Source organism: Streptopelia decaocto (assembly GCF_964273445.1).
Source record: "Streptopelia decaocto genome assembly, chromosome: 12".
NCBI lineage: Eukaryota > Metazoa > Chordata > Aves > Columbiformes > Columbidae > Streptopelia > Streptopelia decaocto.
In genome coordinates, this window is record NC_138667.1 from 11249022 (window position 1) to 11266092 (window position 17071).

Consider the following 17071-nt stretch of genomic DNA (forward strand, 5'->3'; position numbering starts at 1 on the left):
TAACCTGCAGTTCTTGCAGCAACGTCAGTGCTGGTCAATGTGGCACAGGACACACCAGCCAGAAGTGGGAGGTGGGAAAGGACAGGGTGTCCAACCGCAGCACTCAGAGGGTTGGGGAAGTTCCAGTCCAGACCTCACAAATTCCCATTTCATTGGGTTTTTTTTTGTTTTATTTTCTTTTATGAAAAGCACACCTTGCATTTCTCAGTAACAGCTACAATTTGCCATCATGCTGTTTGCTTCAGCTGCACCGGCACTCTCAGCCCAATCCACAGGCTGCCTGGAGCCCCAGGGATCATTTTTGTACCCTTGCAGACTACACATTGCCCTTCAATGCACCCAGGGGGATGCAGTCCCCTCCACAGCTCACTACAGGGCTCATTTTCAGTCTCCCTGCCTTCATGTGCCAGAGCCAGGCCCGCTGTGTTCATCTCAGCCTGCAAAGCCCTTAGCCCAGGGCTGGAAGAAAGGGGATTTTGGGTAAAATTTGCCACCACAAGCACACAAGTGTGCATCCCCCTGGCTGTCGTGGCCTGGTTCTGCTCTGCCCCCACATCAGGTGACTGCCAGGCAAGGACAGGCACAGGCGGGTCCCAGCCTGGCTCAGCTCCCCATGACCATTCACACCCAGCCTTTGGCTGTGTCTGCATGGTCAGTATGTGCGAGACCGGTCGCAGTGATGCAGGGGGCTGAAGGGACACCAGAAGGCAAGAGCTGGCCCTGACTGCTCTCCTACAGCATGCACATATTGCACCAGGTTTGATTTCTGCTTGATGTTCCTGAAAAAAACCCTCCTTGTCAGTAGGCTGGGGTGACCCAAACCCACATCACTGATGGATGGAGCTGCGGGGCTCCCTGCCACCAACTGGTGTTCCCCTCTGTCTTACGCCCACCATAGGCACATGGCTGTTGGTGGGAGCAGGCAACTGAGCTGGCACAAAATTAACTGTTCTGCAAAAGTAACAGAAAAAAAGCTTCACTTCCAACTCCAACCAAATCCCTACCTGGGATGATCATATAGGGCAATGAAGCTGGCGAAGGGTCTAGAGCACAAGTGTGATGGGAGCAGCTGCAGGACCTTGGGGCTTCAGCCTGGAGAACAGGAGCTGAGGGGAGACCTTCTGATCTCTGACCTGCCTGAAAGGAGCTTGGAGCGTGGAGGGGGTTGGTCTCTTCTCCCAAGTAGCAAGTGATAGTATGAGAGGAAATGGCCTCAAGTTGCACCAGGGGAGGCTTAAATTGGATATTGGGAAAAATTTATTCCTGGAAGAGATTGTCGGGCATTGGAACAGGCTGCCCAGAGCAGTGGTGGAGTCACCATCCCTGGATGGATTTAAAATATGTGGAGGTGAGGTTCTTAGGGACATGGCTAAGTGCTAGAGTTAGGTTATGGTTGGACTCGATCTTGGTGGTCTCTTCCAATGATTCTATATGGCATCACAAGCACCAGTGCCATGATGGAGCCAGAAGCAGGCATGCAGGGAGGGCAGCTGGAGACCTTGGCAGCTGCAGTGGTGGTTCTGCCTAACCCTGTAACTGTAGCACATGGTCACAAGGACTGGTGACAGGAGTCACCCTGAGATTCAGCTGGTCCTGGCCGGTGGGAGCCGGCATGGGGCTGGCATGGGGCCCCTAACTCAACACAAGCACCTGCCATCCTGCCCAGAGAGACTACAGCTCACCTGGGATCCCCTCTATGTGCTGGAAACAGCTGGATGGCACAGCAAGTCCCACCAGTGCGAGGAGCCCTCCTGCCTGCCTCCTGCCTTTCCTGGGTGCCAGCACAAATATTTGTGCAGAGGCAGCCCAGGGGCACTGATCCAGCTGCAAACCTTTGTGGGTTTGTTGCTACTGTTTCTTTTGGCAGCAGTACCAGAATAAAGTGGTTTCTGAATAACACTCCGAGCATCCTGCACGGCCATTGGTTTGTATGCGAGTACAGCAGCCCTGGGAATGCATCATCCAAAGTGATGCAGAAACCTAAACTAGCTTATAACAGGAGACTTCCCATAATGCTTAAGAGGCAACGCAACAGCATACTCAGACTTAGTCTTGCAGAGGATAGCAAAGAACAGCAACATTTTGTACACCACCTCCCAGTCATGTATGAGGCTGCATTGTTTCACCAAAAGCTCAGATTGGACCAAAACTCTTACTTGGTCAAATTTCAGTTTCATCTTGCCTTCTGTAATATCAACAGTTGTGTACAAAGTATTTGCAGGAGGGCTAAGCAGGCCAAATTGCAGCTGGCATTGCCTCCAGCCATGGGGATCCTGGAAATCAGGCCCCTTGCTGTCTGCAGGATGCTGCCCACGCAGCGTCACACCACAGATCTCATCAGCCACTGCAGAAGAAGTAGACGCGCTAGCTTGTACCATATAATAGCTAAGTGCCACCTTTATTATAAGGAGCAATTCTCTTTAAGTCAATATTACAGCTTGAAGAGCACCAAAACTTTCTGGCCTGCCACCACGGTAAAAGCAGAGCCATACGAACAAACAAACAGACGAAAATGTCCTCTGCCACTTGTGTGTCAAATGTGTGCCCATGAAGATGGCATTATGACTGTCACAATGGAATCTGAGACTAGAAAATGAGACTGAAAATGGGAGATTAAAAAAAAAAAAAAAGTAACAGTAGTGTCATGATCTAACTATAATACAGTTGTATCCCTCACTCACAGTAAGCTGTCTATAATTAGACCAGGTTAATTACCAATCAAGTGCCCTGTAAGTTGTAGTGCTTTTCTGAAGGACCCTGTCCACACAGATAGGAAGGAGCAAGGGGACCCTGAAGGAGTAAGCACAACCTGGGGAGAGCAAGTTTTTCTCCAGACCCATGCACACATAACGTGACTGTCCGAATCAGGCCCACGCTTCACCCCCAAACAAACCAGCAGCTGAGAGTGGCTTTGACAAGCTCAGGGCTTTATTTGGCAGCCTTGCAGTGCAATAAGGGACAAGAAAATAGGGGTTAAGAAGGAAGCACGTCACGTGCCAAAGGACCTGAAGGGAAGCAACTCCGTCCTTGGAAGGCAGAGGCGCAGGCAGCAGGGGCCCCATGCCAGCAGCCTGCAGTCGTCACCTAAACACGGTGCCCACAAACAACCAGAGCTTCTCAAAATAATCTTCGCATATTTTCTGTGTGTGAGAGAACATCACTGTGCTTTTAAAGGAACGTAACTTTATGTTTCTCTCTTGCATGTGAAAAAAAACACACTGATCACTGCAGAAATAGCCGCTGTGTTAGGGACCGCTCTCACTGCGTTGCTCAACAGCAAATAACCACGTGTGGTTGGTGCAGAAGATTTTCCAAGGAGGCCCCGCAGCTGCCCACATCCACCTTGGCAGGTGTACCTGGTGGCCATGCCTGACCTGCCATGCTGGACACCTCCAGGAACAAACAGAGACCCTCCAGGAGCCTCTCTGAAACCCCTGAAAGCATCCTCTTACATCCCCAACCCCTATCCCAACCTGTCCCCATCACACCCAAGGACAGAACACACCAGAGACAGGCACACATTAATGCAACATGGCAAAAAAGAAACCACATGATGTCCTGAGCACGTGTTCCATAGCTCCTGATAAGGTTTCCATGCTCTGTGCCTCACTCCAGAGTACCCCTAGCAGCGTTTGCACCCCCCGCACAGCAGGCTCTTCCCACATGGATGGGGCACACACACAGTTATGTGCTTGAAGGCGGTGTGAATCCACAGTGCTTGGTTAGGAACCAGACCATATAGTACGTTTAACACTTGCGACCTGCCACCACTGTACAGCTTTGGCAAAGGCACACGTCAGTCACTGGTATTTGGAGGTCCCACAGACAACAACGTCTGTCACAAAGTACCTGCCTTGAAGTCTGGGTGGTTGAAACTTGATATACAGAAGGCCTAAAAACCCACTGGGGTTTCAACCACAATTAAACAAGTTTGCCAGCCTCTGGGGAGACCCTGCTGTTGCAAACAAGCCCTGATGTTTTGAGGAACAAAGCCTAAATTGGCAGAGCCCTCCCACAGCACCCCCAGAAACCACCTTTCAAAGAACAGAGTTGCAGATTAGTTTGGGTTGGAAAGGACCTTCCAAGCTCCCCCAGTGCCCCCCCTGCCATGAGCAGGGACATCTTCACCAGCTCAGGTTGCTCAGAGCCCCGTCCAGCCTGGCCTGGGATGTCTCCAGGGATGGTTCATCCACTACCTCTCTGAACAACCTGTATTTTACCACCCTCGTTGTAACCAATTTCATCCTAACGTCCAGCCCATCTCTGTATCCAAGTGACCTTGGCCAGCGTGCAGGCAGAACGCACAGAGGTGCCGGAGAGTCCTGGAGCCCCAGGGCTGGAAGCGGCAGCCACCACTGTTCCTGGGGCTCCCCCAACTACACAGGACCAGCCACCTTCAGCGCTGGCATCTCCAGCCAGAGCCAAGCTGGAGCTTTTTTCCCCCCTCTAAGGCTGTTAAAAGCACGTGAAACAACAGGAAACTGCAAAAGCCACAAACTTTCTGGTGCTGGTGTTTCATCCCCATCCTGCCAGCCACGCCGACAGGCTTGCCCCACATTGCAACACCAAGAAACGCAGCCGAGATCACTTTTTCCCACAACAACAGAGCCCATGGGGTCCCTCTCTGCACCGAGGTGTCCCCCACACCCATTTTTTTTTTGTTTTGCTTCCCTCAGTATCCCAAAGCCCAAGTGCTGCAGAGCCAGCAGCCACCCCGGTGCTGGACAAAGCCCCCGGGGTGCTGCCCAGAGCCACCTACGCCCCTCACCCGCACTTCAATAATAATAATAATAATAATAATAATAATAATAATAATAATAATAATAATAATAATAATAATAATAATAATAAAATAGCCACAGACTTACCAGCCGCAGAGAAACCCTCCTCTGCCCTCGTACACATCAGCTCATGGCTGGTCTCAGGCCACCGGAGCTGCCGTGCATGTACTTGTTGCAGAACTGCTGACTCCAGGACGTCCCACCCCCTTCCCATCTGCAAACTGCTGAAAGAAGTTAAGCTCGGCTAATATCAGCTTAGGCTGTATTAGCGCAGCAGTGCCCCGGTGTAACCCTTGAGGCACTGGAGGCTCCAGCTCCCGGCGGTGGGAGCCTTGTTCGGCTTCTTGCAGATGGGCAAAACTCCCCCTTCTGCTGAATATTGCATCACTTTGACACATCTATTTGTCATACTGAGTTTTATGGTTCCTAAACGAGTCGAGGCAAGGCTTTTGGGTGTAAAATTGCAAATGTTAAGTTTAAAATTAAAGACAGCTTTTTTTTTTTTTTTACCTTGGGGAAAAGTAATCATAAAATTAAATTCCTGACACTGAGAAAGTCTGCCCTGCCAGCCTTAGCCTGCTAAATTAGAAACTTCGTAACTTGAGCAGAATAAATGTAAATTGATCTGAATCAGTAAAATAGCGAGAGAACAACTATTGCTAACTTCATCCTTACATTGTTATATATATTAAAACCAAAGAAAAAGTCTGGCATCTGAGCCAAAACTAGGTTTTGTTAATTTACACTGATAACAAAACAGAAACCTTGCAATTCATTTGTGGTGGCAAAATTATTAATATTTAAGGTCTGAGAGGTTTGGCTAAGACAATGAACCTAACTAAAAGAACATTCCTTTCCACTGAAAGCAAACAGTTTCTGATTGCTCCCAGCTCCCCAGGTGTGAGCAGAGATAACCCGGGGGGGGGAGCCCCACAGGAGCCCTCTTTCCATATCCCCACCTTATTTACTGATTCTTTCTTAAAGTTGTGGCAGTTAGCAAAGCACTTGAGGAGCCCATTCCTCCCAGGGGTAATACCTGGCTTTGTTAACACTGGAATTAGTGATTTCCTCACCTCCTTTTTTTATTTTTATTTTCCTTTTTTCCTGAAATCATATAAAGGCTGAATCTCCAAAATCACTTGGCAGAGAGGACCAGAGGAGGAGATGCTGCCTGAACACTCTTAAACCATCATCATAGTTAATAAAGTTCCTGTCTGATCTGCCCTAAATCGTACTTGTTATATTATGCACTTGAAGTGCATAACAGAGAATGTTCGGAGAACACGGCACTCGTGAATGAAGTGGGACAGATATTTAATGAGATTTCAGGCAAGCTTGTCAAACATCACTCATTTGGCTCAGATGTGGGTGTTCTCTAATCAGGCTTAATTCATAAAATTGCCAGGGTAGGGCAGGGAGTAGTGGCCTAAATGGTTTGCAGGTGTAAATGAGCATCACAGTGCTGGCTTAAGGGGACGTCAACACTATTCAGCAGTTCAGATTCTTGGCCCTTTGTTCCTTATGAGCCACAGCTTGACAGAGACTTTGTAGTCAGAAGATATGTCAGGTGTGTGAGCAACCCCAGGCTGGCTGAGCCCTGGGTGTCTGTAGCCCTTGGATAAAACACAGTTGAGTTGGCAATGGAGTGCTAGGGGATGTGGGAATACTGATTTTAACAAAATACTTGATTTAAAACAAGTTACTGTGCTGTATTTATTTAGAAGAAGTCGTCTTTCAAACACCTCTTGGTAAGGGATGCTCCTGACTACCTCTGTGGAGGTGACAGCAGGTGATGTGCCCTCAGCCATGTGGAGGGCTTCAGTAAAACAAGTGATTCAGGAAAGTTCAGACCTTTTTATGCTTCATCAAAATTAATGAGAAGAACAGATTAAGGTTGAATTTTAGACAGAGTGAAGCTTATAGCCAGGAGGATGCAGAGCCATCAAAGCAGCTAACCAAGGCTGTACCACCAGGAAACTACCCTGGGCCCAGAGCCGGCCCGTGAGCTCCTGGGCTTCCATCACTCCATGGAGTCTTATCAACCAGAGTCTCAATAATTAGAAGCTGAGGCTGCCAGGCAGGTGTTTCTGCCTCCTCTCCCTCTAGCCTTCTATTTCCTTACACTGCAGGGATACCAATGCATGGCAAAGGAACAAAAGTAAACCCACAGTGATGATTTTTTGCTTATGCATCTCTTCCCTGCTGTCATCCTCAAAACAGCTTCCAGGCACCCAGAAGTACAGTCTCCGTTTTGCAGCTGGGTGCAGCACATGGTGAGGTGCAGGGGCTGTATCCTGCCCTGGTCCAAGGGGTCCCTTCTCCATCCTGGGACATCAACAGGGCTGGTACCCACCGGCCACAGCCCCCACCCAGTGCCGGTACCCCCGGCAGGGAGGGGCTGCCACTGCACCACGAAATGGGGGAAAAAGGGGGATCAGCATCATCTCACAGAGGGTTTTTTGAGAAATCTGTGGTTAGGCTCTGATTTGAGATGTTCTTAAATACACAAAGTTAAGTACTTCACTGGAATCTTTTATTTTCACACTGATAACAAGTGGTTACATTGTTTGCATGTTTTTAAACATTTGCTTTATGTTGAAGGTCATTTCCTGTGGCTTTAGTTTAGTTTTACTTATGTTTTAAAATTTTGTTAACTTTAGCAGCAATTAGGTTATTTGTATTTTTGTTTCTAGTCAGTTGCCCTCCCTGATTTCACACCCTGCAGCATGCAGTGCATTTCTGTGCCTGACACTACTGTAACTTGCTTTTGCTCTCCTGATCTCACAGAGGTTTTCAGGTCCTCATGATGGCATTTCTGTCCATGCTGGATTTTGTAAACTCTCCCCGAGTCTCTCCACGGCAGCCCACAAGTGAATTTCCAGTTCAGAGGTGCCTCCTTGCCGTCAGGCTTTTCCCCTTCTCCAACCCCCGGCCCCTTCCCTGCTGCAAAGTCAGCCTTTAAATCCCCCTTTCTGGATATTTTAAGCCGTGTCTACAACACTGGAGCAAGGTTTCCAAGGGTTAAGGTGGGGGGAGGCCCTCAGACAGCCCCATTCTTCAGTCTCAATGACGCAGAGCTTTTGCCCTTTCAAATGTATTTAAGCAAATCAAGTGAACAGAAGAAATGCAAATGCCTTTTCCGAAGGGAAACACAGCCCTGGATTGTTGTTGGCAGGTCAGAGCATCACACCACCCTGGGCAGCCTCTCAGCTGCCGGGATTTGCCTGCCCGGGGAGTGGCGGCCGGCACAAAAAAACCCAATAAACCACAAACCCTTTTCAGGCAAAATAAAACCAGGACTCGGGTATTCCGGGGGAGGGAAAAGGGAAGGGGGCACTGTGGTGTCCCCAAAACACCGTCTGGCTCAGACAGAGGAACGCGTGGGGTGCAACTAGGGGACTGAGCAGCCACAGCCCGGTGGGAATCAACTTATTCTAAAAGGTTCAACGTAGAATCATAGAATCGTTTTGGTTGGAAGAGACTCTCAAGACCATCAAGTCCAACCATAACCTAACTCTAACACTAAACCATGTCCCTAGGGATCTTGTCTCTGCATCTTTTGAACCCCTCTAGGGATGGTGACTCCACCACTGTTCCAATGCCCGACAGCTCTTTCCGGGAATAAATTTTTCATAACATCCAATCTGAACCTTCTCTGGTGCAACTTGAGGCCATTTCCTCTTGTCCTATCACTTGTTCCTTGGGAGAAGAGACCAATACCCTCCATGCTCCAAGCTCCTTTCAGGCAGTTCAGAGATCAGGAGGTCTCCCCTCAGCTCCTGTTCTCCAGCTGAACCCCCAGGTCCCTCAGCCGCTCCCCATCAAGACTCGTTCTTCCATTATGATGCTGGTAGGACTAGGGGAACCTTTTGCAAAGACGGTCCTCACAAGGTGCTCCCAGCTGGGGTGCTCAAAGAATTTTATTTGAATATTTAGTGAAAGAAAAAATAATCCTGATTTAGGTCATTTGGAGTTACAGAGAACTGTTTTACCTAAAAGTGAACAGTTGCCCAGAGAGGTGGTGGATACCCCAGCCCAGGCTGGACGGGGCTCTGAGCAACCTGAGCTGGTGAAGATGTCCCTCTCATGGCAGGGGTGGCACTGCATGAGCTGTGAAGGGCCCTTCCAACCCAAACTATTCTATGATACAAAGTAAAATACATTTAGCATTTCAAAAAGGCTTCTAATATATTTGTCTTTTTTTCCCACCATTGGAAAGAATCTTGAAACCAGCTCTAAATAATGGTCTTTCCATTTGTTATACCTAAATTCTGATCTCTGCGGAAAAGACATTTAAATCTGCATCATTCACATATTTTGTAATTTCAGTGCAAGTTTGGTTTAGATCACTTCCAATTCATCTGCATCAAGAGCAGAATTATTTGATCTTTTTCTAGATAATATATATATTTTTTTCCTTTGAAAAAGTAAGTTAAATCAGCTTAGCAATTTCAGTGCTGGTTCCTGTACTGACCAGCTCATGCTCACCCTTGGAGGAAAAAAGGAAAATTAATCCCAGCTTAGCAAACACCTGGGTGCTTTCCCTGGCTGCAGCTCTCAGCTGGTGCCATCTAGCAGTGACTGGGACACCCCAGCGATCACAGCGATGACATTAATGCGCATTGAGCTGCTTTTAGGGATTTGGTAGGTCTGGGAAAGGAGCTGCGTGTTGCTCTGGAGGTGGAGGGGAGCGTGGCTCTGCCCCTCGCCCTGCACAGGGACTTGTGTGTCCTTCCCAAGATGGCTGATTCTGAGCCCTCTGGCTGTCCCCAGGTCCCATTAGCAGCTCAGGGGCTGCTCTGCCTTGTGCCCAGGGCAACTCAGCCTCAATTTCTCAACAGCTGGTGGGAGAAGGGACAGTCAGCTCCTTTTCTTCTCAGCCATGAACTTGTCTAGCCCAGGAAAGGAAGGCTGTGCAGCTTTCCATCCAACGAGAGACCAAGCGATGGCCCAAAGAGAGCCGTGGTGCCTGCTGCACCCAGCCTGCGCTCCCCACAGCAGGAGAAACCCATCCTTTCCAAAGGCGAAAGTTGCCAGGCTGAAGAAGGGTCTCAGCAGAATGGGACAGAGCTGCCACGTGGACAACAGTCTCAGCGAGGAGGCTGAGCTGTGGGTTGGGAAGGAAACATCAGGGGAAAACAAATGGCTGCGACATCACGCTGGCATCCAAACAAGCAGGATCCAGATTACTCATAAGCAAATCTGAGCTGACACTTGGAAGACTTTGGAGTAAAGTTTCTAGAACAACTTTCCAAAGTGGAAGTGTGTTCTCAGCAGGGAGGGTCACACTTCTGTGGAAGGACCAGCTGAGGTGGCGCCTCACAGCAGGTCCCTGCCACCCCGGCACTTGTGCTCTGGACCCAAAGGTTCATCTCAGGCCTGAAGGCTTTGTGATGACTATGATCAGGCTGACAGCCTTGAAGCCTCTTGTTCTTCATCTGTGCTCAAAGCACAACCCCAGACGTGCAGACGGATCATTCACCTGTCTGCTCCCAGGGGTGGGACTGGTGCCTCCTTCCTACCATCACCACCACCCTCAGCAGCCAGAGTGGTGAAGACTGTCTTGGAGTTTGGCCACTAGAAGGTGGGTTCTACAGGTCACCACCTCTGCCACAGGCAACAGAGGGTAAAAGACCCTTCTCTGGAGTTGTTATTTTTCTGAATCACCTGGTATCTGACCACTCCTGCAGCATTCCCATTGAAAAAGAGTCACTGCTCCCTGTGCTAAGTGACACATTTGACCTAGTGAGCAAAACCACGTAACAAAACCCAGGTATCTCTGGAGCCCATTGACCCCACTGAGGCTGACCCATCCAACACTGATTTTGCAGCATTATTTTACAGTAATCAAGTGGAAACTGTTCACTGTACTTTACATGTGGTGTTTCTGAGATTGTATCTACACCACAGCAGCCACATGGTTGAGCAAATGGAAATGTGAGCTGTGGTATTGCAACACAATGATAAAGACTTTTCCTCTCTTAATTGGGAGTTTCCTAATGAGATGGTGATTTCCACTGATTTTTTTTGACAAGTGACACTTTCTTCCTGTGGCACAAATGAAAATGACTTGGACAAGGTGGTTGGATTTATCTTCTTTCCACATTTTTGGTAGTGATATATACCCTTATGCACCTGAAAGGGGAGCTGCTGGGACAGCAAGTGCAGCACTTGGGTTTTGCGGAAGAATCACTGCAGGGTCTTGCCAAAGTCTGCCCTGAACTCAGCCAATGCCAAGCAGGGGCTGCATTTTTAACTGTACTTTTCCAAAGCATCTGTTATACATTGTACCTACACTGCTCAGCATCTTACCCTTTCTCATCACCAGCCACCAAGTTTTCTGTAGTGCAGTCTCCAGCACAAAGGTTAAATGTTTAATTTTATACAGAGTATAAGGAAGAAGCAAAATCAGGCAAAGCCTTCCTTCTCTGGTCCCTTCCCTCCCTCGGCCTCGCCGGCCACCCCGCTGACCGCAGGTCACCTTGAAGCCTCCGTGACAATGTTTATGGTGCAAGGAGGATTTGACAAAGTAAATAACTTGTCATCAATAAGCACTGATAGCACACTATAGCAATCAATCCAAGCCCAGCAAAACATTTACCTGTATCATGGTGTACAGTATCAATGATGAGTTCCTTGGAGTCTCCAAAAAAGGATTTGCAAAGACTCTGAATCAGCACGTCTGGAAAGAAAAGCCCTGTAGAGCCTGGCATGGCCCACGGCAAATTACAAGAATGCACAGAAAGGAACATGAGCTCTCCTGCTGGGGTTTCACAGATTTTACACGTATATTTCAAGTATATTTATCCATATTTTAAAGCCACGTGATCTCTGGTACACCTTACTCCACTGTGTTTGACTACTTTCCAGGGTAGGAGGGTATCTGGGTTCACAAACACTGTAAGCTCTCCTGTTCAGAGGAAGAGGAGGAGAGAGGCTGAAGCAGTTCGGGCACAGGTGCCTTCTCCAGAGGGGATAAGGCTGGAGCGCTGCAGGGATGGCAGCAGGGACAGATGAGACCTCAGTGCCAAGGACCTGCAGGGCTTTGGCTTCACATAGTAGAGACATAAATAGCAGTGATGGAAGGAGCTTATTATTTGTATTGATCCATCACCAAAGAACACATGCAGAGCACTTAAAAATAATAAAACAAAAAAATATTAATAGATGTTGTTCTTTCCTGTTCCTTTCTGATCAGGAGGAAGGTGATTAAGTAAATATTTTTGTTTGGGTCTGTATAAAGAAATAATCTAGGAAAATTAAGAAAAAAGGCGTGGGAAAAGAGCTGCCCTGGATGCCTGTGTATCTCTCACATTACCTACCATTGCTTCAGACTTGCTTCTAGTTACCCACAAGATATTCAGGTGCTGGTTGCAACTCTGCAGTGATCAAGAAGGAAGATACTGATATTTCTCTCAAGGAGCTTTTAGAAATGTTATAACAAGGAAAGGTTTAAATTTGATGATGCTCTGCAGTATGTGCTGACGTCGAAACAATTGCAATTATACCATTACTGATGTAACGTTGCATTTCCTTGTTTCTGGCTTGCTCCCAAGTCATCATTCCTGTTTCTGTGGGTATTCAGTTAATTCAGTTTACCACCTGCCTTTAAAGCTTTACTCCTCTTTTCATTACCTGAATATATTTGTAATATCCATAGTACTGTGGAGACAAGAATCAAATAAATGTCTAGATTAGGCCAGAGCAGCAGAGAAAAAATGCTATGTGCTGCCTGTCCCTGCAAGCAAACAAGGAACTTGAAATACATTTAATTCTTTCCTTTTGATGGTATCTAGCAACTGTTCAAATGGAGCTGTAATTGAGGGATGGAGAATAAAAGCAACTAAATATACCTCATCAAAGAACACAGGCTTTGCCTCTTGTGCAGCAGCCAGCACTCCATGGGCTGGTCTGAGCAGCCTTGGGCATCTGCTCTGTTTCATACACAAAGCACAGCAGGAAATATTAGAATTTCTTATCCAGAGACCTGAATTTCAGGGCATCAGTAAGGACTCCTGTGTCACAGCACCACAGTGAGGTTTAGATATGGGACTGTAGAAGCCTCTTGCAACACCAGAGGAATCTCCTGTTTCCTCTGCAAACATGCGCTGGAAAGTACTTGGAGACGTGCTGGTGCTGGTGGGGGCAAAAAGGCACCACGATGGCACAGTTAGCTTCTTGTGCCTCCACACATGGGCACAGGTGCCTACAGGAATCAGGAGAGCAAACCCTCTTCTTCCTCACTGTGAGACAGGACTGACAGGGCAGGCGAGCAGCTCGGGGTTGCAGTTGCATGAAATGAGGGGGGAAGAGATGAGCAGAGGAATTACTGGGATTTCTTACTTTTCCTCACAGGGAGAGGAGCAAGGGGTAAGCTGTAACCTCGTCCTGCTTCAACCAAACAAGCCCAATGTGCAAATCCCTGTGGTAACCTGTTGCTAGGTTGGTTTGTTTTATTTTACTGTACCGCTCTGTGCATCCATTGGACCATCCAAGTCTGCACATTAGGAAATAATGTGGGTCCCTCTCCCACAGCTGACCTGCATTGATGTACATCTTGGTTGCTGCAAGAGGCAATAACAGCACACCCGTCTTCCAAGGGCACCTACTCTGAAGATCAAAATGTTAGGCTAAAGTCACCTCCACACTGAAAACATAAAGAGCACAACATTAAGGGAGGCCACGAGTCAGAGCTGCATCTGAACGGACACATGCTTTGGGATAGTGGGATGTGCAAAGGGGACGTGTTTGGACATAGCAGAGTAAATATCAAGGTGGGAGGCACAGGGATCAATACCGCAGGGTGGACATGGAGGCCCGAGAGCAGGAGTTTGTACAGGAGACCCATTCCCAGCGGGCCCAGTTCTCCTCCCGTTGTCATAAACAAGCCTGGTGCATCCAGTAACATTGCTCAGAGCAGCCCCTGGGGGCTCAGGGCCCAAAATACTGTAACAAACACTTGCCTGCAGCCTCTGAGCCAAGTCCTGCTTTCTGATTCACCCATATAATTCCCTCTGGGCCATATTTGCACTGCATGAATTTTGCTACAGTTCCAAAGCAACTGATCCAAGCTGCTGTTATAAGCAGCTGTAAGGCCACTGTCATTAACGGGAGCCACCAGGACAAAATTCAGGCCAGTGGTATTAAGTACTCCTTTTTTTCAGTGTGAAACATCCCTTTTCATAATCAAAAATAGCAAGTAGATATGAACATAAGTAATTATGATATGTTGGCACTCCCCTCCAGAATATTTACCTAGTGATGCAAAGATGCTGTATTTTAAAATAATTTTCCCCTTTTTACTTCTTTCCCTTGGAAGTCTACCTCCCCAGAGGAAAGCTGTTAGATAAAGGTGGAAACAGCACCGACATTGAACATTACCTTTCCTTGGAAAAGACACTTCACACAGATTCAAAGTACTCTCTTTAGGATCACTGCAGCAGATCATTTCAAGCTGAATCTTTTAATACCTTACAGGGAACCTCCTATTTCGGACTTGCAATAATTTTCTAGCCCAGACACGCTTTGAATCGCTACCGCCTGCTCACGAAACAATGGGATTCAATCACCACCTGCCCAACAGCGCTAATGCCCGAGCACACACACACATCCAAGCGCACTGCCCTATTTAACATACCCACTACAATTAAAGCGCCCTTACGAATCTGCCAAAGATGGGCCAACTGAACAAACAGGCAAGATGGTTTCAGAGAAATTATATAATGCACTTTGAGCCGAGCTTGCTCTGTCGCGCTGCAGCAGCATCTCATTGTGCCGGCGCTCAAACCGCACGCGTGCAGCGGGATATCGCCTGCCCATCTCTGCCGGGAATGCTCCCGCCTGCCTTTTCCCTTCAAAACATTTGAAATTCTCTTTACTCTGGGGCAAGGAGGGAGAGGGGGGAGCGGGACAACAGGCCCAGAGGTCGTTCTGGAAGGGCCGGGCCGGCATCTCCCCGCCGCCGGCCCCGTGCGCGGCCCCGGCCCTCTGCGGGGAAAAGGAGCCGGGAAACACGGAGCGGGATGCGGAGGGGGGAACAAATCCCAACTGCCGGGCGGGGTTTGGGGAGCACTCACCCAGCAGCAGCCAGCCGGAGCCCGCGGAGCCCAGGAGCGGGACGAGCATCCCTGCGGCCGCGCACTGCGGCGCGCTCCCTGCGCACCCGTGCGCGCTCCCTGCCGCTCCCCCAGCATAGGGCGGTATTTTTAGCAGCCCTCCCCCTCTCCCCATCCTGCCGAGCGCTCCTGCTCCCTCTTAAAAGGGGCGAGGCTGGCGGCTGATGCGCGGGTGAGCGGCAGACAGGCGTGGGAGGGCATCCCTTCCCCTCGGAATGACCGAGCGCATCTGCAGCAGGAGGGAGGGAACGGGAGAAACTTTATTCCGTAATTGTTTTTAATTTTCACCTTGGGCCGATGAAATTGCCACTGGACAGTGACCTGCACAGGAGCGGCCCTAAAAGCCCCTGGCTATCCGAGATGCTGAAATACCTACAGCTTCATCAGCAGAGCCTGCGAGACAGATCAGTGTTGCTTCTAGATATTTTGACATCATAAAAATACAGCTAATGGCTACTTAAAAAAAAAAAAAAATAGTATCACAAGCACAGTTTGTCTCCTAACACATGGAGGGCAACAGCAGATTTGTGTTCTTAATGATTCCATCTTTCCCTGAAAAAAATGTTGCAGAAAATCTCTGAGCTCCAAAGTACAAGAAGAGCTTTGCAGAAAAAGCCTTTAAAAGGGCTACACCAGTGGTGGGCTCATATGTTACATCCCTTGGGCAATCACAATGCCAGTGGGCTGAACAGGGCAGGAGTGGCAAGAAGTAGAAGACACAGTGTGCCTTTTTTCCAGCCTTTTGAGTGACTAACATGGCAGATCTGCAAAGCAGGCAAAACTGCTGATACGCAGCTGTTTAACTCTTCATAACCATGGACCAAGATACACCAGAAAAATTCCCTGCCTATGCCAGGAATTAACACTAGTTTGGGTATTATTACACCTGTCCAGGGAACATATTTCCTTTGAAGGTAAAGGCCTTTGGTTTTCTTAAAGGTGAGAATGAAGTGGACGTAAATGTAGAATTTCCATTTCATGGCAAATACCTTTTCTCACAGTGTGGTTTCCTTCTGATTCACTATGAAAAGGACTTTAAAACATTTCCTGTATACAGAGGACCAGCAGCTGACTAAAACTAATGTCACTTGTGTTAGTGTCACCACTGCCCACTCCTGAAAGCTGTTAGAAAATCGCCACATCCATTTTACTCAAGGGCTATTTGGCTTCCAAGATCCATGGTCTCAAAGCAGAAAACCATCATCAAGCGTGCTAACAAGTGAGCGGGGAACCGAAGACAATGGTATCTGGTTCCTCAGACTACAGCTCTCACAGTAAATGTCTCCACAGCCTGAAGCAATTGTGACTTCAGCTACACGTGGTGTCATAAAATCAAATAAAACAGCTATAAAACAGGACTTGGCAAGATCTTATCTACTACAATCTATTTTACTTCAGAGTAAAATAGATTATAGATTAAATACTACACAGTCTATTTTACTTAAGAGCTTTTGGCTAGCCTATTCCTATGGCCTTCTTTTTCTTGATAAGAAAGAACAGCTTCTACCCCACTTTTTACTTTCCTCCATGCAGCAAATTGTGTTGGAAGGCTGTTAGCATGCCTCATCTTCTGCAGGCTACCCAGATCCTGCAGTCCTTGTGTCTAAGCAAGCACAGACTTGCCCCTGAACCACCAGTGTCATTTGCTGAGCCCTGCTTTTGGGCTCCTAAAAATTTCTGTTAGCTAGAAATGACAATATTGAAGTTCATTGGTAGGACAAATTAAGTCATTCGAGTGATATAGGATCTCTATGGGATGCATGTTTTAAAATAATAATACTTTATGGAAGCTGAGGGACCAGTAGAAACTAATTGAAGTGTATCAGCTCCCAGAAATCCACTAATCAGGTTTACAGCAAACAGATTTGCATATACAGCTGCACAGTGAGTCCTGAAAACCCCTTTCCTCCATCTAACGCAAGAGGAGTGAAGATCAGTGACACAACAACTACCACCTGGACCTCCATGCCCTTGCTTTGGTGAGCCGCAAGGTGCCTGCCCATGGTCTGCAAAGAGGAGCTTTCCTGACCTCATCATCTCCTGCAGCAGCTCCTTCAATCTCTATGCAAATTTAGAAAAGACAAGTGTCTTCCTGTGTTTCACCACAAACTTCCTGCCTCTCTGTAAAGTTCTCATGAACCTTTATTTAAGTCTTGACTTTAAAACCTTTGATAG

General features: G+C 47.9%; 1 protein-coding gene across 4 annotated transcripts in view; it reads right to left on the bottom strand.

The window, feature by feature from the left end:
• The window catches only part of ACSL6 (acyl-CoA synthetase long chain family member 6), a 62805-nt gene that overhangs the window by 43504 nt on the left and 2230 nt on the right, over positions 1-17071 (bottom strand). For 3 of the 4 annotated variants that reach the window (XM_082063866.1, XM_082063864.1, XM_082063863.1), the window contains exon 1: positions 4869-4986. The exons of the other annotated variant lie outside the window; for it this stretch is intronic. In XM_082063866.1, the coding sequence (XP_081919992.1) occupies positions 4869-4905 (37 nt within the window). In that variant the 5' untranslated portion in view covers positions 4906-4986. Of the gene's footprint in view, positions 1-4868; positions 4987-17071 lie in introns of those variants that run through there. 4 annotated transcript variants of the gene reach the window in all.